Genomic DNA, 22,318 nt, shown 5'->3' with positions numbered 1-22,318 from the left:
GAGGCCGGCCAGCCGGGGTGCATCTGTGTTCCTGCCCAGGTGCGACCCCAGCTGCTACGGCTGGTGCATGACCACCCACTCGGGGGCCACGATGGGGAACGACGCACTCGAGAGACCCTGCGTCGCCAGTATCTCTGGCCCAAATTGGCACAAGATGTGGCCGCCTGGGTGCAGGGCTGCCGGGCCTGTCAGCAGTGTGGGCAAAAGCCGGCGAGGTACCAGGTACCCCTGAGGCCGTTCCGAGTCAGTCGGACGAATCAGTTGGTCGGAATCGACCTGCAGGGGCCCTTTCCACGATCCCACCGGGGCAACCGATATATTCTCGTAGCGGTGGAATACTTCACCCGCTACCCCGTGGCGGTGGCTATCCCAGATAAAACAGCCCTTGTAGTGGCCCGGGCCTTCGTGGAAAACTATGTACTTAAGTGCGGGATCCCCGAACGAGTCATTACCGACCAGGGTAGTGAATTCGAGGCCGAATTATTTCAGGCGCTGTGCCGAGAGTTCGGGATCCAGAAGGACCGAACCACGGCGTATCACCCCCAGGCGAACGGGATGGTAGAGAGGATGAACCAGACTCTGGCCGGGAAGCTTAAACGCATGGCGGCCGCGAATCAACAGGACTGGGACGAACACCTTCCCTATGCCCTGTTCGCCTACACCACCACCGTTCACACCTCTACAGGACAGACCCCGTTCCTAATGATGTTTGGTCGCGAGTCTCGCCTGCCCGCAGATCTGCTGTTCGGTGTCCCTCCGCCGCAACGGGAGGAAGGGAGCCACCCCGTGGAGCACTTGCTGGAGACCCTGCGAGGGGCCATGGGCCGAGCCTACCCGCACGGAGAGGCCGCGCACCAGCGGCAAGAGCAGGGCGCCCGACCCCGTATGGAGCCCCCCTTCTACACTGCGGGCTCCGAGGTGTGGCTGTACACTCCCCGCGTCGGTGCCGGACAGGTGGGGAAGCTGACCACCTACTGGCGAGGACCCTGGATTGTGAGACGGCAGATCTCACCCTGGACGGTACTGATTCAGGGAGGAGAGAGGGGCCGGGAGATGGTGGTCAACATCCGCCGACTGAAGCCGTGGCGAGCAGCCCCCGAGGGAGGGAGCCCCGCCGTCCAAGTACCCCGAAACCCCGGGGTCCCCCCACCCCCCGTGCCCGGGGGCCTCGCGCAGTACATGGGCCCCACGGAGCCCCGGGCTCCGAGGGGCCCCGGGCGGGGCCGGGGGCGACGAGGACGGCGACCCTTAAACCCCACCGCCTCTGAGTTTGTTCCCCAGCCCGCAGGTGCCAGGGGCCGAGGGGAGCCGTTGGAATGGAGGAGGAGACCACCGCCGGAGCCCCAGGAGACGGAGCCGCCACCCCCGAGGCCAACCACAAGGGCCGGGCGAATCCCGCGGACCCCGCGGCGATACCTCGTGGGGGCAACCCAGGCGAGGTGCTCAAGTCAACCCGGGACGGGGACTGGCACCCCGGGGGGCTATGTGGTGCCACAGCGACGGGGCCGCTCTGCCGAGCCAGGGAGCCGCCCGGCTTCCCCCACCGCACTGCCCCCAATCACCCGCCCCACATAAGCACACACCCGCACGCATCCCCCCCCCACCCGATCGACCGGTTTTTATCCGAGAGACCCTTATCGGGATTAATTCTCACGGTTTCCGGCGATCAGGGAATTGGATGACCTCCCCCGTGCTACGTGGTACCGCGGCGCTGCTGCCGGCCTTAATATGGTATGGTCGCGGCGTGGGGCATTCGGCCACCGCGGTTGAGGCGCATTTCCCCCCACACACACCCCCACGAGTCGACGGGGCAAGCAGGGGAGGCACGGGACAGCATGAATAGCGGGGTCACAGGGGCTGTTGCGCATAGTCATGGAGGGTTGGGATAATTGCGCTTGAGCGCGCAAGCCCCATTGTTAGGAAGGGTAAGGGAGTAATTAGGATTTACGCCTTGCACGCAGCACACTGATTAGCATATCAACAGCGCCTGGGGACTGCCGTGCGCGGGCTTGGGGTGCACGAGCCCATTGTTCAGCGCAGCATCCCCTTTGGGAGGTAGGGAGGATAAATAGAGGAGCGCAGAGGGGAAATCTCTCTCTTACTCCAGCGCCAGGCGACCAGACGCAGCTCGAGCCAGCGACCCGGACGTCCGTGCGATGCACCGAGGCACGCGGTTAACAGAAGGATCAGCAGTGAGTAAGAAGGGGAATTAGAATCATAGCCGATAAATAGGGAATAGGTACAGGTTTAGTGGAATAGGCCAGCCTCGTCGACTCACTGATTCAACATCAATTCGCAGGTGGCATATAATAAATCATTAATAGCGAAGCGTGGTCTCGCGTGATCTTGTCGTGCAGTGTGAGCGTGTGGGTGCGCTGTGTGCATAGTGGTTCGCCACGTGAGTGAGCGCTGCGCGGAGCTGAGCGCGCGGGTTGCGTGTGGGAACGCGTGTGGCACTGTGTGTGCGTAAGCTCGCGGCGTGCGTAATAGGCGTACCCCAGGTGCGCGATCATAACGCAAGCGGCCAGCAGACGGCGAGCGCTGCGCAGAGTGGCGCAAGAGTGGGTGTCGCGTGTGTTCACTCCGTGTGTGATACAGGTGCGCGATCATAACTTGCGTAGTTGGTGTGGAGTTGGAGTGCACGGAGCGGCGTGTGTGTGTGTGCATACGTTCGTTACATGTCGGATACGGATGCGCATTGGTAACGTGCCGCACAGGGCTATACTGCGAGCACGGCGTTTGATTGACGATGATGTGCGCACGTATGCTCGCAGCGTGGGAGCGCGGCGCGAGGCTGTAACAGTAGGGGCGTCGCATTCGAATGCCGGCGAAACCGTAGCGGGTAATAGGGAGGTGGGGTAACGTAAACGGAATAGGGGATGCAGGCGGGAGGGACCCCGGGGGCCAACGGCCCCCACAGAAACATTACCCCAGGTTAGTTAATGTCACCTCAGGTGAGGTATCTTGACCTCAGATAGAGGTAACTTGACCTTAAGTGAGGTAAATTTACCTCAGATAAATGTAACATTATATGAGGTAATCCTAACGTATTCACATCACTTCAGCTAATGCTCATATCGTAATATTCTCACGTAGTTAAATCGTTAAACACAATTAACGCGTGATTATTACCTCAGGGTAAGGTAATCGGAATGCAATGGAAGGCGAGGTAACTTTACCTCACGTGAGGTAACTTTACCTCAAGCGATGTAATATAACGTTAGGTCGAGGTAACATTACCTCAGGCAAAGGTAAAATTACGTCAGGTAAGGTAACATTATCTCAAATGAGGTAACTTTACCTTATGCGAGGTAACATCCCCTCAGGTAAATGTAACATTACTTGAGGTAATCCGAACGTATTCACATCACTTCAGCTAATGTTCATATTTTTACGCTAATATCGTAATATCGTCACGTGGTTAAATCGTTAAACACAACGCTCGCGTGACGTCACCACCTCAGTGTCGAGCCGTCGACACTTCACGCGGCAGCCTCGAAGTGCACCCAGCCTGGCACAGGCGCCGTGGTGACGTCACCGTCAATCAGTGGCCAATGGCGGCGATTGGTGGTGGTGGGGGGGAGTGGGGGGTGGGAGGGGCTGGGGGGAGTGGGGGGGAGTGAGGGGGGGGGGTTATGGGGTGTGGGGGGGAGGAGGGGGTGGGGGCGGAATGGCGGTTGGGGAAGTGGGAGGAGGGGGGAATGGAGGGTGGGAGGGGTGGGGGGAGTGGGGGTTGGGAGGGGAGGAGGGGGTGGGGGGAGTGATGGGAGGGAAGGGGCTGGGTGGGGAGGGTGGGGAGGGGCTGGGTGGGGAGGGTGGGGCTGGGTGGGGGGTGGGAGGGGTAGGGCTGGGTGGGGAGGGGCTGGGTGGGGAGGGGCTGGTGACCCCGTGGTGCCCTTATAAAACTCAACGTTTAACCTACTCACGCCGGCTTGTGCCCGCCCTCACAGTCGGCCATATTTGCGGAATACACCACGCCGCCGTTGACCCTGGCCATTGACCGAGCAACCCAACGTTCCTACCAGCTCCCTCCACAGGAATGTGTTACGGACTGCAATGTAACCCCCGTGTAATGTACTGTAAATGTAATCGCCGTGCGATGTAATCCGAATGTAATCTCCGTGTAATGTAACGTCCTGGCCAATTTGAAGGAAAAAAACGCCACTTTTTAAAAAAATGTCTTGCTGTAGTTTTCACACCTGATGATGATTGCTTGTGTTGCAATCGAAACGTCGTGAGAATTGTGACTTTACCGAAAGAACCAAGAATAACAAAACAGCTGTGTTAAGATGTTAAAACACCAAACTGAAACCTTTTACAAGGAATCATGTCTGCAGGGGGAGAGGAATTGGAAGTTTTTGATGCAGCAAATCTGGCTGTGACGGTCTCACCTGATGACGGAGACTTGTGTTGCCTCCGAAACGTCGTGATCTTTAAATCCTTTATATTAAGTTCACTCGCTTGCTTGCTTACGACCGTGCAAATCTTTCGGTCGTTCTTTAACCCACTTCCCGTGATCCAATCGAGCTGACATTTTGCACACATACTCGTTGTGCGTGACAATGTATTTTCGTGAAATTTTTTTTCAAAATTTTTACACTTTGTAGGAAAAATTTTTTATATTTAATTACCAATTGCTTAATGGTGGCAGGCAATCATCTGACCCATAGGTGGCAGCCATCTCAAGCCAGAGGACGAGAGGACTCCAGCCGCCACGCATATAACGGATTTATAGTGAAAAACTTTGTTTTTACGGGTTAATTTTTTATTATATTTTTATTAATTTTAATTTCATTTTTTACCTACATGGTGACTTTACCGAAAGAACTAAGAGTTTATATCCTTGCAGTCACGAAAGCTTAAAATCTAGAATTAAGTTTTTACAACTCTAGTAAAACATTTTAGAGAGCGGCTGGGGGAGAGAAAATGGAAGTTTGAGAAAACAAACCTCGTAAACTTAAAAATGTAATGCAATTACATTTAATGCAATTACATTGTAAATGTCTCTCTCTCCGAGGTTGCATTCATTCACACCTGATGACGGTTGTTTGTGTTGCAATCGAAACGTCGTCTTCTATTATTTATTTGAATTTATTTCTCCGTAACTTTACGAAAAGGGGCCGTCCATAAATGACGTCACGCACGAGGGGGGGGTCAGACATTTGTGACGATGCGTGACGAGGGGGGGGGGGGGGTGAGAAATGTGACGTCACATCAAAATGCTCAACTTTAAATCAATATAGACAACACGTTTTACTTAATTAAATCGACTTTTAATAAATGTTTTCTCTTACGACATCAGAGTGCAGCGCCACATTAAATACGCACTACAATGACAATAGTTTAAAGCGATTAGAAGCATGTTTAAATTTTTTTTGGGGGGGGGGGCAGAGCTTTGTGACGTCACATTTGAGGGGGGGTCTGACTTTTTGTGACGCCGTGTGACGATGGGGGGGGGGTAAAAACATCGTCCAAAATCATGACGTCATTTATGGACGGCCCCAAAGAACCAAAGAGTAATTCCTGCAGTCACGAAAGCTTCAAATCAAATTTCGATTCCTAATTATTTTAATTCTCAATCGATTCTCCCTCCCGATTCGATTCCCCGAGAGTCGAAACCCACCGGAAGTCGCCCCCCCCTCCTTCCCGCCCCCCTCTGGCCACGCCCACTTCCGCCGTCTCCCGTCACGTGATCGCTCCTTCTTCTCGACCGCCTCCGCCATGGTAAGGTCGCTACCGGCTCCGGCCCCGCGAATCCGCGGCCATCCGCGGCCATCCGCGTCGGCCCCGCCGCACTGAAGCGTCCGCGCGGCGCTCGCGAATGTCGGCTTCGTTGCGGGCGCGATGTCCCTCACCGCCGATCTGAGAAAAGCTCTGGTTTTAGTTGCCTTGGCGGTGATGGGTGGTTGGGGGGTGTGAGCCTAGGCCTAGGTAGGCAAGGCGTTCATTCACTAAAGTTGGGGTGGTGGAGTCATCCGTAACCACCAGAGAAAGTTTAAACTTTATCACGAAACTAATTCTGCTTGGGCGAATATCTCCGTCGGAGGCGGTCCGCGTACAACAACAACCCAACGCGCTCCATTTACCAATGAACGCCCGTGCGGGGGCTGCCTTAAGAGGGAGAACATATATAATGGCCGATGTTTCGCGCGATGACCCTACTTACTTCGTAGCGCACACAGAGCATTGTATAGCCACGTGGGACTTTGATGAAACCCTTGCGGGACTCTCGTGGTCTATTCACTGCTGGCGATATCAACATTGATCTAAATACAGCAGTGGATGGATCATCATGGTGATTGCACACAACACGTGGATTGGAGACCACACGCGGATTGGAGACCACACGCGCAGGGTCGAGACATCAACATCATTAAATTTCATCTACCCTGCGTGTGTTCAATCCACGTCTTCCTCTGGAATCATCACCATTGTGGGTGCCACGCTGGCTATGAGATGTTAACCGCCTCGCCTGGTGTACAGGAGGTCGTGGGTTCGATCCCGACCCTGGCGCCTGCTGCTGTATATTTGTAGTTTGCATTTTCTCCCCGTGGCTATGTGGATTTTTCTCCGCGTCCTCCGGTTTTTCCCTCCATTTAGAAACATGCGTTTTGGAGCATTTGACTGCTGTGAATGTCCACACGATGATAGGCTGCTTTGCTCACCATCATGGTCTCACCACTGCTGGATAAAGATCATTGTGTTGATGTCTCTACCCGTGTGTGTTCTCTGATTCACGTGGTCTTCAATGTAATCACCATCATGGTCTCACCACTGCTGGATAAAGATCATTGTGTTGATGTCTCTACCCCGCTTGTCCACTTAATCCACGGGGCTATATCTGGTCTCTGTAATAATCATCACAGATTAGTCAAAATTAGCTTCATCCACTGCTGGATGAAGATACATTTTATTAATATAAGTCTGTAAATCTGTGTTTTTTAGTCATAATGATATATTTTTTGTAATATTAAATTGTGTTGCTCTAAGTTGGTTGTGTGTAAGGAAGAGAGAATTCGTGAGTACCCCGGATAGCCTCATTGGCAAGAGTGACCTGGGATCACCAAGTTTACAAAGTCAATGTTAGCCTAGGTGCAGCGTGAGGCTGTGGGCAGTGTGAGTCTGGGCTGTGTTGAGTCTATTAGCTATGCGAGTCTAGGGGAAGTGTTGAGTCTATGGGCAGTGCGACTGGGCAGTATTGAGTATGGGCTGTGTGAGTCTATGGGTGGTAGTGTTGAGTCTGGGTGGTAGTGTTGAGTCAATGGGCAATGTTGAGTCTGGGTGGTAGCGTTGAGTCTGGGTGGTCGTGTTGAGTGGGGCAGTGCTGAGTCTGGCAGGGTGATGACCGTTGTTGCTGTTCGTCCTCTCAGACTGCACGACTCAAGAAGACGAGGAAGCTGAGAGGTCACGTGAGCCATGGCCACGGCCGGATAGGTGAGAGTTCAGCCTTCATGCATCGTAACACTATGCATGTAACTGTATCAGTGTGTGTGTGTGTGCCAGTGTGGATGCATTTGTATGTATCAGTGTGTGTGTGCCAGTATGGATGCATCTGTATATATCTGTGTAACGGGGTATATCTATCTGTATGTGTCTGTGTAATGGTGTGGGCGTATCTGTGTGTGTAACGGGGAACATGTATCTGTGTGTGTATCTGTGTAACGAGGTATATGTGTATCTGTGTATGTATCTGTGTGTCTGTGTATAATGGTGTGTTTCTTCCCCCGCTGTGCTCAGGCAAGCACCGCAAGCACCCTGGTGGGCGCGGTAATGCCGGCGGTCAGCACCACCACAGGATCAACTTCGACAAATAGTGAGTGCCCCCATCCCTAGCTCCCCTTGACCTGAAATAGGCATCGCCACCGTGATGTTAGCGTGCGTGTAAACTCTTAAAACTAAAGTTTTTATTTTACCAGGTAAGGCCCCAATGTGGTGTGGCTCTTTGTTTGAGAAGTGACCAAGCCCAAAAAGACACACTCTCAAAAAGACCCAAACTCATAAAAAAGCCACATCGATCCATACTCCATATACAGCAGGCGTCAGGGTCGGGATCGAACCCACGACCTCCTGTAAACCAGGCGAGGTAGTTAACATCTCATCACCACGGCGGCTCGGCCTTAAATGAGTATCTGCTGTAATGGTGTGGTGTAGTAAACATCGCCACTGGGGAGAGACAAAGGCGGCCGGGCGTGGTGCTGGCCACCCACCCCTTGGTGTGCCACGGTGCCAGCCTTCATAGGTGCTGCTACTCGTGGCTAACAGCACTTGCCCCAACAGTTTAAGGCTACACGGGGGATATTTGTCACAGTAGGGGGCACAGTTGATGCATCTAACCGTCATCCCAGTCAGCCCATGGCACCTTGGTCTGTCACGTGACCACCTCCTGCACCTAGACTGGCACAGCAGTCAACCCATGGCACCACCTGGGTCTGTCCCGTCACCTGTCGGCACCTAGCCTGGCACAGCAGTCAACCCATGGCACCTGAGACTGTCCCGTAACCTCATCCTGCACCTAGCCTGGCACAAGTGCCATGGTGAAGTCACCGCAACACTGAGAATTTGCAACAATACCACGACATTTGCTGCCTCTGGAGACCACCTGGAGAAGATTCCAGGCCACGTGTTGACAATGGTGGCGAACAAGTGGGGGAGACTCTTTGAAGCTATTTACATGACATTTGTTATCGTGTTAACAGTGCAGTATTATCCGTTCTTTTTCCATTAAAAAGATAGTCCCATATAAGTGTCAACATGTTGATAATTGTTTTTTTACCCTTCTATCTGGCAACAAAACTGACACCTTTTTTTCAAGGAGTCATGTTTACATAGACCACAATACCTGCAGTCATAATGCAAACAAAAAACACAACTCTGATGTGCACTGTCCTTGAAGTTGCACCTTTTGGCATCATCTGGTCCAACACCATGTGAGACTAGGCTCTAAAGAAAGCTGTCTCGGGTGTGGACCAATCAACTTCAAGGACAGTGCACATTATCAGAGTTATGTTTTTTGTTTGCATTATGACTGCAGGTATTGTGGTCTGTAAACATGACTCCTTGTAAAAAAAAAAGTGTCAGTTTTGTTGCCAGATAGAAGGGTAAAAAACCAATTATCATTTTTTACTGGCAAATGAGGTTCCAATGGTGTTAACATGGTTTTACAGCACCCTGTATACGTGTATATGCACACACGCGTGTGAAACCAGCGGTCTTGTGTCGTGCGTGCCCTCAGCCACCCCGGCTACTTCGGCAAGGTCGGCATGCGCCACTACCACCTCAAGCGCAACCAGCTGCACTGCCCCACGCTCAACGTGGACCGCCTGTGGACGCTGGTGAGCGAGCAGACGCGGGCCGCCAGCGCCAAGCTGCCGGAGGGCACCGCACCCGTCATCGACGTCGTCAGAGCCGTGAGAGACGCACGCACGCGCGGGCGGGGAGACATGCACACACGTGGGAGTGGGGGGGGGGGGAGATACGGGGTGAAGGGGAATATGGGGAGGGAAACATGGGGTCATGGAGATGTGGATGGGGGGGGTAGACATGGATGGGGGGGGGGGGACCGGAGAGACACAGGAGACATGGGGGAGACTTGGGGGAGACATGGGAGGAGACATGGGGGAGACGTGGGGGAGATGTCGACATGGGGCAGACATGGGAGGAGGCAGGGGAGGAGATAGGGGAGATGTCGACATGGGGCAGACATGGGAGGAGGCAGGGGAGGAGATAGGGGAGATGTCGACATGGGGCAGAGATGCAGCTGGCCGGAAACGCTCAAAGTGCTGACCATCCCTCCATAGTGGGTAGCTGTGTGTGACCTATGTGTGTGTGACATGTGTGTGTGACATGTGTGTGTACCCTGTGTGTGACCTGTATGTAACCTGTGTGTATACCACCCCAGGGTTACTACAAGGTGCTGGGCAAGGGCCGTCTGCCCAAGCAGCCGGTGATCGTGAAGGCAAAGTTCTTCAGCCACCGCGCAGAGCAGAAGATCCGTGCAGTGGGGGGAGCCTGCGTGCTGGTGGCTTAGACACTGGCCGTGTACGCACTCACACAGCGTGTGCACTCACACCGCGTGTACATGGAGCAGTTGCACTCACACACAGCGTGTACACACATGCACTGTCCACAGACCGTGCACACACCCATACATACAGCTTTACACACCTATGCAGTGTACTCACACGTGTGTATATCGTGTAAACACACACTTGCAAACGGCACCACCCACATACACAGGAGTGCTCACACAAGGTTCTGAATAAAAATGCCCAGTTGCTTTATTGGAGTGTGCAGTGGCTTTGCTTCCCCCCCCCCCCACCCCGATTTCATATTTAATTTCTTGCGCTTTCATCCACTGGAGCCACCAGTTAGTACAGCCCACCCCACCCCCCTTCCTCGTCCAGTCGGTTTCTTCCACTGAAGTTGAGGGAGGTCGGGAGTCACCACCTCTTCAGAACTTGCTGGGCTGATGGCTCCTCCAGCGAAGTGGGACCTGTAAACACAGATGCAGCAATGACTCCGTGGACTCAGCATGCATGAGCCCTGTCCATCATAACATCTACCCTGGGTGTGCCCCCCACTGACGTTCCCCCCCTCAACCAGTGAGACAATAGTGGGTGTGAGTGAGATGCCCCCCCCCCCCCCACTGAGTGAGGTCTCCCCGCGTGTGCCCCCCGTTCGAAAGGGAGCGTGGCACTGGGGGGCCACGTCCCTTCTGCACGAGGGAGGCTGCTCTGGCTCGGAGTTTAAAACCCGCACGCACCGAAACGGCACGGGCGACCAAATCCGAGCTCTCCCATCTCTCTCGTGGATACATCTCACTGCCGACTCTCCCATCTCACTCTCCCATCTCTCTAACCCATGTCCCTCACTCTCATCTCCCATCTCTCTCCCTTAGCTCTCTCCCATCTGTCTCTCCCATCTCTCTCGTCTCTCTCCCATCTCTCGTGGATACATCTCACTCCCGTCTCTCCAATCTCGCTCTCCCATATTTCTCTCATGGATACAGCAAAACCTTGGATTGCGAGTAACTTGGCCTGCGAGTGTTTTGCAGAACGAGCAAATTTTTTACTGAATTTCAACTTCATAAACGAGCGAGGTCTTGCAATACGAGTAGTGTAGTACGTACAGTAAATACGCTTTGTCTGCCGAGCGTCACGTGATCACAACCGAGCCGATGGTTCTTCTCTAGCTGCGGGATTGTGGGTAATCGTCTCCCATGCTCGGTCTCAGTCGGCGTGCCTCACTCGTAGAGTCAACATCCGTGCGAGCGTACACTGTTCACTATCGTGTTGTGACCACGTGTGTGTGTGCGTAAAGCATTTTTTTTATTTTGTGTCCAAGTGTAGTGACTGTTCTTTAGTAACTGGACTGCAACAATGGCCCCCTCCTCCTCTCGTCCCCCTCACACCAGCCACGATTAAATTTAATTAATAAATGTGATTACTTTATATTAAATTTAAATAATAAAAATCTAAAAAATGTACCCGTAAAAACAAAGTTTTTCACTATAAATCATTTATATGCGTGGCGGCTAGAGTCCTCTCGTCCTGTGGCTTGAGATGGCTGCCACCTATGGGTCAGATGATTGCCTGCCACCATTAAGCAATTGGTAATTAAATATAATTATTTTTTTCCTAAAAAGTGTAAAATTTTGGAAAAAAAATTTCACGAAAATAAATTGTCACGCACAACGAGTCTGTGTGCAAAATGTCAGCTCGATTGGACCACGGGAAGTGGGTTAAAAGACGACCGAAAGATTTGCACGGTCGTAAGCGCGCAAGCAAGCAAGCAAGTGAACTTAATATAAAGGATTTAAAAAGGTATTTTGTATTAATCATTTTTACATGAATATGTTTCGGTTGTGGAACGAATCATCTGAGTTTCCATGATTTCTTCTGGGGAAATTTGCTTTGATAGACGAGTGCTTTGGATTACAAACACGTTTCCGGAACGAATTATGCTCGCAATCCAAGGTTTTACTGTACATCTCTCTCCCTCTCATCTCTCTCGTCTCACCCATCTCCCTCTTTCTCATCTCTCCCGTTTGTCTCGTCTCTCTCTCCCATTTTGCTCTCTCATCTCTCTCCCATCTCTCTCACCCATCTCTCTCTTTCTCATCCCTCTCCCATCTCTCTCGTATCTCTCTCTCATCTCTTCTGACTCCATCTCCCTCGTCTCTCCCCAGTCTCTCACTCCTGCCGCTCTCTCTTCTCCCGTCCCTCTCCAGCCTCGCTCTCTCCCCCATCTCTCTCGAGACCACTCCGTCTCTACTAAACACGAGAGACCACTACCAGCGTTGAACCCTCACAGACCCCATGAACAGGGCTTGAACTCAGCTCCTCAGCCTTGCCGGCAAAATGTCTACGACGCGCCCACCGTGAACCACAAGTCTCTGTGTAAGCGGCCTCACCGACTCTGCACTGCTGCCTCCATCTTCAGGCGGAAGCCTTCACCAGGCCTCAGGGATGCCCCCTCCTCCTGCAATAGAGACAGAGACACACAAAGTGGCTGTGAGTGAAGTGAGCCCCACACTGACTGTGTGAGGTGCCCCCCACTGTGAGTGAGATGCCCCCCACTGTCTCACCGCGTGTGCCCCCCGTTCGAAAGGGAGCGTGGCACTGGGGGGCCACGTCCCTTCTGCACGAGGGAGGCTGCTCTGGCTCGGAGTTTAAAACCCGCACGCACCGAAACTGCACGGGCGACCAAATCCGAGCTCTCCCATCTCTCTCTCGTGGATACATCTCACTGCCGTCTCTCCCATCTCACTCTCCCATCTCTCTAACCCATGTCCCTCACTCTCATCTCCCATCTCTCTCCCTTAGCTCTCTCCCATCTGTCTCTCCCATCTCTCTCGTCTCTCTCCCATCTCTCGTGGATACATCTCACTCCCGTCTCTCCAATCTCGCTCTCCCATATTTCTCTCATGGATACAGCAAAACCTTGGATTGCGAGTAACTTGGCCTGCGAGTGTTTTGCAGAACGAGCAAATTTTTTACTGAATTTCAACTTCATAAACGAGCGAGGTCTTGCAATACGAGTAGTGTAGTACGTACAGTAAATACGCTTTGTCTGCCGAGCGTCACGTGATCACAACCGAGCCGATGGTTCTTCTCTAGCTGCGGGATTGTGGGTAATCGTCTCCCATGCTCGGTCTCAGTCGGCGTGCCTCACTCGTAGAGTCAACATCCGTGCGAGCGTACACTGTTCACTATCGTGTTGTGACCACGTGTGTGTGTGCGTAAAGCATTTTTTTTATTTTGTGTCCAAGTGTAGTGACTGTTCTTTAGTAACTGGACTGCAACAATGGCCCCCTCCTCCTCTCGTCCCCCTCACACCAGCCACGATTAAATTTAATTAATAAATGTGATTACTTTATATTAAATTTAAATAATAAAAATCTAAAAAATGTACCCGTAAAAACAAAGTTTTTCACTATAAATCATTTATATGCGTGGCGGCTAGAGTCCTCTCGTCCTGTGGCTTGAGATGGCTGCCACCTATGGGTCAGATGATTGCCTGCCACCATTAAGCAATTGGTAATTAAATATAATTATTTTTTTCCTAAAAAGTGTAAAATTTTGGAGAAAAAAATTTCACGAAAATAAATTGTCACGCACAACGAGTCTGTGTGCAAAATGTCAGCTCGATTGGACCACGGGAAGTGGGTTAAAAGACGACCGAAAGATTTGCACGGTCGTAAGCGCGCAAGCAAGCAAGCAAGTGAACTTAATATAAAGGATTTAAAAAGGTATTTTGTATTAATCATTTTTACATGAATATGTTTCGGTTGTGGAACGAATCATCTGAGTTTCCATGATTTCTTCTGGGGAAATTTGCTTTGATAGACGAGTGCTTTGGATTACAAACACGTTTCCGGAACGAATTATGCTCGCAATCCAAGGTTTTACTGTACATCTCTCTCCCTCTCATCTCTCTCGTCTCACCCATCTCCCTCTTTCTCATCTCTCCCGTTTGTCTCGTCTCTCTCTCCCATTTTGCTCTCTCATCTCTCTCCCATCTCTCTCACCCATCTCTCTCTTTCTCATCCCTCTCCCATCTCTCTCGTATCTCTCTCTCATCTCTTCTGACTCCATCTCCCTCGTCTCTCCCCAGTCTCTCACTCCTGCCGCTCTCTCTTCTCCCGTCCCTCTCCAGCCTCGCTCTCTCCCCCATCTCTCTCGAGACCACTCCGTCTCTACTAAACACGAGAGACCACTACCAGCGTTGAACCCTCACAGACCCCATGAACAGGGCTTGAACTCAGCTCCTCAGCCTTGCCGGCAAAATGTCTACGACGCGCCCACCGTGAACCACAAGTCTCTGTGTAAGCGGCCTCACCGACTCTGCACTGCTGCCTCCATCTTCAGGCGGAAGCCTTCACCAGGCCTCAGGGATGCCCCCTCCTCCTGCAATAGAGACAGAGACACACAAAGTGGCTGTGAGTGAAGTGAGCCCCACACTGACTGTGTGAGGTGCCCCCCACTGTGAGTGAGATGCCCCCCACTGTCTCACCGCGTGTGCCCCCCGTTCGAAAGGGAGCGTGGCACTGGGGGGCCACGTCCCTTCTGCACGAGGGAGGCTGCTCTGGCTCGGAGTTTAAAACCCGCACGCACCGAAACCGCACGGGCGACCAAATCCGAGCTCTCCCATCTCTCTCGTGGATACATCTCACTGCCGACTCTCCCATCTCACTCTCCCATCTCTCTAACCCATGTCCCTCACTCTCATCTCCCATCTCTCTCCCTTAGCTCTCTCCCATCTGTCTCTCCCATCTCTCTCGTCTCTCTCCCATCTCTCGTGGATACATCTCACTCCCGTCTCTCCAATCTCGCTCTCCCATATTTCTCTCATGGATACAGCAAAACCTTGGATTGCGAGTAACTTGGCCTGCGAGTGTTTTGCAGAACGAGCAAATTTTTTACTGAATTTCAACTTCATAAACGAGCGAGGTCTTGCAATACGAGTAGTGTAGTACGTACAGTAAATACGCTTTGTCTGCCGAGCGTCACGTGATCACAACCGAGCCGATGGTTCTTCTCTAGCTGCGGGATTGTGGGTAATCGTCTCCCATGCTCGGTCTCAGTCGGCGTGCCTCACTCGTAGAGTCAACATCCGTGCGAGCGTACACTGTTCACTATCGTGTTGTGACCACGTGTGTGTGTGCGTAAAGCATTTTTTTTATTTTGTGTCCAAGTGTAGTGACTGTTCTTTAGTAACTGGACTGCAACAATGGCCCCCTCCTCCTCTCGTCCCCCTCACACCAGCCACGATTAAATTTAATTAATAAATGTGATTACTTTATATTAAATTTAAATAATAAAAATCTAAAAAAATGTACCCGTAAAAACAAAGTTTTTCACTATAAATCATTTATATGCGTGGCGGCTAGAGTCCTCTCGTCCTGTGACTTGAGATGGCTGCCACCTATGGGTCAGATGATTGCCTGCCACCATTAAGCAATTGGTAATTAAATATAATTATTTTTTTCCTAAAAAGTGTAAAATTTTGGAGAAAAAAATTTCACGAAAATAAATTGTCACGCACAACGAGTCTGTGTGCAAAATGTCAGCTCGATTGGACCACGGGAAGTGGGTTAAAAGACGACCGAAAGATTTGCACGGTCGTAAGCGCGCAAGCAAGCAAGCAAGTGAACTTAATGTAAAGGATTTAAAAAGGTATTTTGTATTAATCATTTTTACATGAATATGTTTCGGTTGTGGAACGAATCATCTGAGTTTCCATGATTTCTTCTGGGGAAATTTGCTTTGATAGACGAGTGCTTTGGATTACAAACACGTTTCCGGAACGAATTATGCTCGCAATCCAAGGTTTTACTGTACATCTCTCTCCCTCTCATCTCTCTCGTCTCACCCATCTCCCTCTTTCTCATCTCTCCCGTTTGTCTCGTCTCTCTCTCCCATTTTGCTCTCTCATCTCTCTCCCATCTCTCTCACCCATCTCTCTCTTTCTCATCCCTCTCCCATCTCTCTCGTATCTCTCTCTCATCTCTTCTGACTCCATCTCCCTCGTCTCTCCCCAGTCTCTCACTCCTGCCGCTCTCTCTTCTCCCGTCCCTCTCCAGCCTCGCTCTCTCCCCCATCTCTCTCGAGACCACTCCGTCTCTACTAAACACGAGAGACCACTACCAGCGTTGAACCCTCACAGACCCCATGAACAGGGCTTGAACTCAGCTCCTCAGCCTTGCCGGCAAAATGTCTACGACGCGCCCACCGTGAACCACAAGTCTCTGTGTAAGCGGCCTCACCGACTCTGCACTGCTGCCTCCATCTTCAGGCGGAAGCCTTCACCAGGCCTCAGGGATGCCCCCTCCTCCTGCAATAGAGACAGAGACACACAAAGTGGCTGTGAGTGAAGTGAGCCCCACACTGACTGTGTGAGGTGCCCCCCACTGTGAGTGAGATGCCCCCCACTGTCTCACCGCGTGTGCCCCCCGTTCGAAAGGGAGCGTGGCACTGGGGGGCCACGTCCCTTCTGCACGAGGGAGGCTGCTCTGGCTCGGAGTTTAAAACCCGCACGCACCGAAACCGCACGGGCGACCAAATCCGAGCTCTCCCATCTCTCTCGTGGATACATCTCACTGCCGACTCTCCCATCTCACTCTCCCATCTCTCTAACCCATGTCCCTCACTCTCATCTCCCATCTCTCTCCCTTAGCTCTCTCCCATCTGTCTCTCCCATCTCTCTCGTCTCTCTCCCATCTCTCGTGGATACATCTCACTCCCGTCTCTCCAATCTCGCTCTCCCATATTTCTCTCATGGATACAGCAAAACCTTGGATTGCGAGTAACTTGGCCTGCGAGTGTTTTGCAGAACGAGCAAATTTTTTACTGAATTTCAACTTCATAAACGAGCGAGGTCTTGCAATACGAGTAGTGTAGTACGTACAGTAAATACGCTTTGTCTGCCGAGCGTCACGTGATCACAACCGAGCCGATGGTTCTTCTCTAGCTGCGGGATTGTGGGTAATCGTCTCCCATGCTCGGTCTCAGTCGGCGTGCCTCACTCGTAGAGTCAACATCCGTGCGAGCGTACACTGTTCACTATCGTGTTGTGACCACGTGTGTGTGTGCGTAAAGCATTTTTTTTATTTTGTGTCCAAGTGTAGTGACTGTTCTTTAGTAACTGGACTGCAACAATGGCCCCCTCCTCCTCTCGTCCCCCTCACACCAGCCACGATTAAATTTAATTAATAAATGTGATTACTTTATATTAAATTTAAATAATAAAAATCAAAAAAATGTACCCGTAAAAACAAAGTTTTTCACTATAAATCATTTATATGCGTGGCGGCTAGAGTCCTCTCGTCCTGTGACTTGAGATGGCTGCCACCTATGGGTCAGATGATTGCCTGCCACCATTAAGCAATTGGTAATTAAATATAATTATTTTTTTCCTAAAAAGTGTAAAATTTTGGAGAAAAAAATTTCACGAAAATAAATTGTCACGCACAACGAGTCTGTGTGCAAAATGTCAGCTCGATTGGACCACGGGAAGTGGGTTAAAAGACGACCGAAAGATTTGCACGGTCGTAAGCGCGCAAGCAAGCAAGCAAGTGAACTTAATGTAAAGGATTTAAAAAGGTATTTTGTATTAATCATTTTTACATGAATATGTTTCGGTTGTGGAACGAATCATCTGAGTTTCCATGATTTCTTCTGGGGAAATTTGCTTTGATAGACGAGTGCTTTGGATTACAAACACGTTTCCGGAACGAATTATGCTCGCAATCCAAGGTTTTACTGTACATCTCTCTCCCTCTCATCTCTCTCGTCTCACCCATCTCCCTCTTTCTCATCCCTCTCCCATCTCTCTCGTATCTCTCTCTCATCTCTTCTCACTCCATCTCCCTCGTCTCTCCCCAGTCTCTCACTCCTGCCGCTCTCTCTTCTCCCGTCCCTCTCCAGCCTCGCTCTCTCCCCCATCTCTCTCGAGACCACTCCGTCTCTACTAAACACGAGAGACCACTACCAGCGTTGAACCCTCACAGACCCCATGAACAGGGCTTGAACTCAGCTCCTCAGCCTTGCCGGCAAAATGTCTACGACGCGCCCACCGTGAACCACAAGTCTCTGTGTAAGCGGCCTCACCGACTCTGCACTGCTGCCTCCATCTTCAGGCGGAAGCCTTCACCAGGCCTCAGGGATGCCCCCTCCTCCTGCAATAGAGACAGAGACACACAAAGTGGCTGTGAGTGAAGTGTGCCCCCCACTGTGAGTGAGATGCCCCCCACTGTGAGTGAGGTCTCCCCGCGTGTGCCCCCCGTTCGAAAGGGAGTGTGGCACTGGGGGGCCACGTCCCTTCTGCACGAGGGAGGCTGCTCTGGCTCGGAGTTTAAAACCCGCACGCACCGAAACCGCACGGGCGACCAAATCCGAGCTCTCCCATCTCTCTCAATCTCTCACTCCCGTCTCTCTCGTGGATATTGTACATCTCTCCCATCTCTCTCGTCTCTCCCATTTTGCTATCTCATCTCCCATCTCTCCAATCTCTCCCGGCTCTCTCTTGTAGATACAGTACATCTCTCTCCCTCTCATCTCTCCCATCTGTCTCGTCTCTCCCATTTTGCTCTCCCATCTATCTCACCCATGTCCCTAACTCCCATCTTTCTCCAATCTCTCTCACCCATTTCTCTCCCATCTCCCTCATCTCTCTCCCATTTTGCTCTTCCATCTCTTCTGACTCCATCACACCCGTCTCTCCCCAGTCTCTCACTCCTGCCGCTCTCTCTTCTCCCGTCCCTCTCCAGCCTCGCTCTCTCCCCCATCTCTCTCGAGACCACTCCGTCTCTACTAAACACGAGAGACCACTACCAGCGTTGAACCCTCACAGACCCCATGAACAGGGCTTGAACTCAGCTCCTCAGCATTGCCGGCAAAGTGTCTACGACGCGCCCACCGTGAACCACAAGTCTCTGTGCAAGCGGCCTCACCGACTCTGCACTGCTGCCTCCATCTTCAGGCGGAAGCCTTCACCAGGCCTCAGGGATGCCCCCTCCTCCTGCAATAGAGACAGAGACACACAAAGTGGCTGTGAGTGAAGTGAGCCCCACACTGACTGTGTGAGGTGCCCCCCACTGTGAGTGAGATGCCCCCCACTGTCTCACCGCGTGTGCCCCCCGTTCGAAAGGGAGCGTGGCACTGGGGGGCCACGTCCCTTCTGCACGAGGGAGGCTGCTCTGGCTCGGAGTTTAAAACCCGCACGCACCGAAACTGCACGGGCGACCAAATCCGAGCTCTCCCATCTCTCTCTCGTGGATACATCTCACTCCCATCTCTCCCATCTCTCTCCCATCTCTCTCACCCATGTCCCTCACTCCCATCTCTCTCCCATCTCTCTCCAATCTCTCACTCCCATCTCTCTCTCTCTCAATCTCCAATCTCTCACGCTCCCATCTGGACCCACTGCACCGTGAAGCTCTAATTCAGAACCGACTGGTTGTCCCAGATGATAGCAGCTAAGCCAAGTGAGTGATATCATCATCATCATCGCGTGGATATTTACAGCAGCAGCAAAACAGCTCTAAACGTGTGGCGATTTCGATTTAAAGCTTTCGTGACTGCAGGGATTCATCTTTTTGGTTCTTTCGGTAAAGTCACGTAGAAGGGAAATAATAAAATAATAATAAAAACATAATAAAATTATCACGACGTTTCGGCCACAACGCAAGCAGCCGTCAGACGCTGTCTTTCCGACAGACCTGTTCGTCACCTGAGGACGGCTGCTTGCGTTGTGGCCGAAACGTCGTGAGAATTATTGTTGTATTTTTATTATTTTATTATTTCCCTTCTACGTGACTTTACCGAAAGAACCAAGAAAACGCGTGGCGATGTTGATTCTAAACGTGGAGGGGAAAACCCGAGAGGACCCGGAGACAAAATCCGTGCAGCGACCACCACGAGGAGAAAGACGCATTGAGAGACGCAAACTCCAAATACACAGCAGCAGGCATCGTCAGGGTCGGCATCGAACCCACGACCTGCTGTAGGCCAGGCGAGGTAGTTAATATCTCATCACCGTGGCTCCTCGGCTTCAAATGCGTACCTCGTGTCGCCACTGGGGAGACAAAGGCGGCCGGGCGTGGTGCTGGCCACCCACCCCCTCTGTGTGTGCCACAGTGCCGGTGGTAGCCTTCATAGGCGCTGCTGCTGCTCGTTACTAACAGCACTTGCCCCTACAGTCTGTTACAGGCTACACGGGGATCTTTGTCTTTGTGCACCTAGTTGGCCACGGGGAGAGAGACGCAGACTTCAAATACACAGCAGCAGCAGGCATCGTCAAGGTCAGGATCGAACCCACGACCTCCTGTATACCAGGCGAGGTAGTCAACATCTCCTAGCCACCGTGTGTGCCTCAGCTGGTATAACAATAACATTAAATATTCGTCCTCTTGGTTCTTTAGGTAAAGTCATCACGTAGAAGGGAAGTAATAAAAATAAAACATTATAAAATAATTCTCACGACGTTTCGGCCACAACACAAGTAGCCGTCCTCAGGTGAAGACCAGGTCTGTCGAGGCGACAGCGTCTAAAAGAAAACACCACCACGCTTGGAGCGTCTATTTAAGGCTGGGTTGAAAGGGGGGGGGAATGCGCATTGAGAAAATAATCTGCATATCAAGAAGAATTTAGCATATTTATGGGAAATGCAGGAATGTGATTAGTGCAGATTATTTTCTCAATGCGCATTTCCCCCCCCCCCTTCCAACCCAGCTTAAATAGACGCTCCAAGCGTGGTGGTGTTTTCTTTTAGACGCTGTCGCCTCGACAGACCTGTCTTCACCTGAGGACGGCTACTTGCGTTGTGGCCGAAACGTCGTGAGAATTATTTGTTTTATTTTTATTATTTTATTATTTCCCTTCTACGTGACTTTACCGAAAGAACCAAGAGGACGAATCCCTGCAGTCACGAAAGCTTTAAATCGAAATTTAAATATTCGCGCAACACGTGTTGCAGCCTGTCCCACTAGGCCTCAACACGGGCATTGGAACTTTCACAGCCCACACCGACTCAGCGGAGTCTCTCTCGACTCCCCCGTCTCTCTCTCTCTCGAGTGGAAACAGACTTCTCGATCACACGAGGAGGAAGAGAAAACGACTCCTCACACTCATCACCACCCACACTCACCACCAACACGAACCACGCTGACGGGAGGCCGCCATTACCACAAATGGAGATGGAAGAGGTTCGTAGTTTTTTTTCTCTTTTGGAAGATGTCTTCTGGAAGATGGAAGACGGAAGACGTCTTCTGGAAGACAGAAGATGGAAGTTGCCTTCTGGAAGACGGAAGATGGAAGATGTCTTCTGGAAGACGGACGGTGTAAGACGGAAGGTGGAAGATGGAAGACGTCTTCTGGAAGACGGAAGGTGTAAGACGTCTTCTGGAAGACGTCTTCTGGAAGACGGAAGGTGTAAGACGTCTTCTTGAAGACGGAAGGTGGAAGATGGAAGACGTCTTCTGGAAGACGGAAGATGGAGGCCGCAGACAGCCCGAGTCTAAACTTGATTTTGAAGATAATTGGTTCTTTACCCTTCTATCTGGCAACAAAACTGACACCTTTTTGCAAGGAGTCATGTTTGCATAGACCGCAATACCTGCAGTCATAAATACAAACAAAAGACATAACTCTGATAATGTGCACTGTCCTTGAAGTTGATTGGTCCACACCCGAGACAGCTTTCCTTCGAGCCTAGTCTCATATGGGTTGGACCAGATGACTGCAGGTATTGCGGTCTATGCAAACATGACTCCTTGCAAAAAGGTGTCAGTTTTGTTGCCAGATAGAAGGGTAAAGAACCAATTATCATATTTTTACTGGCAAATGAGGTCCCCATAGTGTTGATTTTGAAGCTTTCGCGACCTCAGGAATCCATCCTCTTTGGTTCTTTCGGTGACGTCACGGAGAATGAAAACCAGTTAAATGATAGAACACGACGTTTAGAACGACGTCTCGATTGCAACCCAAGCAGGCAGAGTCCATCCGCTGCTGGATCAAGTTCATAAATCTCAACGTTTATCCTATACACTACACGACATTATACACTACATTCTACACTACATTCTACACTACATTATACACTACATTATACACTACTATATAGTACACGATACACTACATTATACACTACATTCTCCACTACATTATACACTACTATATAGTACACTATACACTACACTACATTATACACTACATTATACACTACACTACATTATACACTACACTATACACTACACTACATTATACACTACATTCTACACTACATTATACACTACTATATAGTACACTATACACTACAC

At 51.2% G+C, this 22,318-nt stretch overlaps 1 protein-coding gene, 1 long non-coding RNA gene and 6 other non-coding genes across 8 annotated transcripts; 1 reads left to right on the top strand and 7 right to left on the bottom strand.

Moving 5' to 3' along the window:
- Positions 1-5,655: 5,655 nt before the first annotated feature.
- Positions 5,656-10,280, top strand: RPL27A (ribosomal protein L27a). Its single transcript, XM_061578560.1, has 5 exons — positions 5,656-5,724; positions 7,371-7,434; positions 7,738-7,813; positions 9,233-9,407; positions 9,899-10,280. Exons 1-5 carry the CDS (start codon positions 5,722-5,724, stop codon positions 10,025-10,027), a joined length of 447 nt encoding a protein of 148 aa, XP_061434544.1. The 5' UTR covers positions 5,656-5,721; the 3' UTR covers positions 10,028-10,280.
- A 44-nt stretch (positions 10,281-10,324) lies between these two features.
- LOC133360001 (uncharacterized) lies at positions 10,325-21,211 on the bottom strand. Its single transcript, XR_009757202.1, has 7 exons — positions 21,148-21,211; positions 18,953-19,020; positions 18,111-18,178; positions 16,268-16,335; positions 14,341-14,408; positions 12,413-12,480; positions 10,325-10,492 (listed from the first exon to the last, which is right to left on the bottom strand). It is a non-coding gene; the product is annotated as an uncharacterized LOC133360001 (long non-coding RNA).
- LOC133360012 (small nucleolar RNA SNORA35) lies at positions 10,663-10,793 on the bottom strand. Its single transcript, XR_009757207.1, has one exon. It is a non-coding gene; the product is annotated as a small nucleolar RNA SNORA35 (small nucleolar RNA).
- Positions 12,588-12,718, bottom strand: LOC133360015 (small nucleolar RNA SNORA35). Its single transcript, XR_009757209.1, has one exon. It is a non-coding gene; the product is annotated as a small nucleolar RNA SNORA35 (small nucleolar RNA).
- On the bottom strand, positions 14,516-14,646 carry LOC133360011 (small nucleolar RNA SNORA35). The gene has a single exon (XR_009757206.1). It is a non-coding gene; the product is annotated as a small nucleolar RNA SNORA35 (small nucleolar RNA).
- On the bottom strand, positions 16,443-16,573 carry LOC133360010 (small nucleolar RNA SNORA35). The gene has a single exon (XR_009757205.1). It is a non-coding gene; the product is annotated as a small nucleolar RNA SNORA35 (small nucleolar RNA).
- Positions 18,272-18,402, bottom strand: LOC133360014 (small nucleolar RNA SNORA35). Its single transcript, XR_009757208.1, has one exon. It is a non-coding gene; the product is annotated as a small nucleolar RNA SNORA35 (small nucleolar RNA).
- LOC133360016 (small nucleolar RNA SNORA35) lies at positions 19,128-19,258 on the bottom strand. The gene has a single exon (XR_009757210.1). It is a non-coding gene; the product is annotated as a small nucleolar RNA SNORA35 (small nucleolar RNA).
- Positions 21,212-22,318: the final 1,107 nt, after the last annotated feature.

Source organism: Lethenteron reissneri, chromosome 66, assembly GCF_015708825.2.
Source record: "Lethenteron reissneri isolate LAM-NWPU_2019-01 chromosome 66, ASM1570882v1, whole genome shotgun sequence".
Lineage (NCBI taxonomy): Eukaryota > Metazoa > Chordata > Hyperoartia > Petromyzontiformes > Petromyzontidae > Lethenteron > Lethenteron reissneri.
Note: the sequence above shows the minus strand (reverse complement) of the source record. Positions and strands in the feature narration are given on the sequence as shown.

What these genes read in the sequence shown, in the direction of transcription:
- RPL27A (XM_061578560.1), top strand. An exon ending in AGGATCAACTTCGACAAATA is followed by an intron (nt 7,814 to 9,232) that starts GTGAGTGCCCCC and finishes GCGTGCCCTCAG; the next exon opens with CCACCCCGGCTACTTCGGCA. An exon ending in TCATCGACGTCGTCAGAGCC is followed by an intron (nt 9,408 to 9,898) that starts GTGAGAGACGCA and finishes ATACCACCCCAG; the next exon opens with GGTTACTACAAGGTGCTGGG.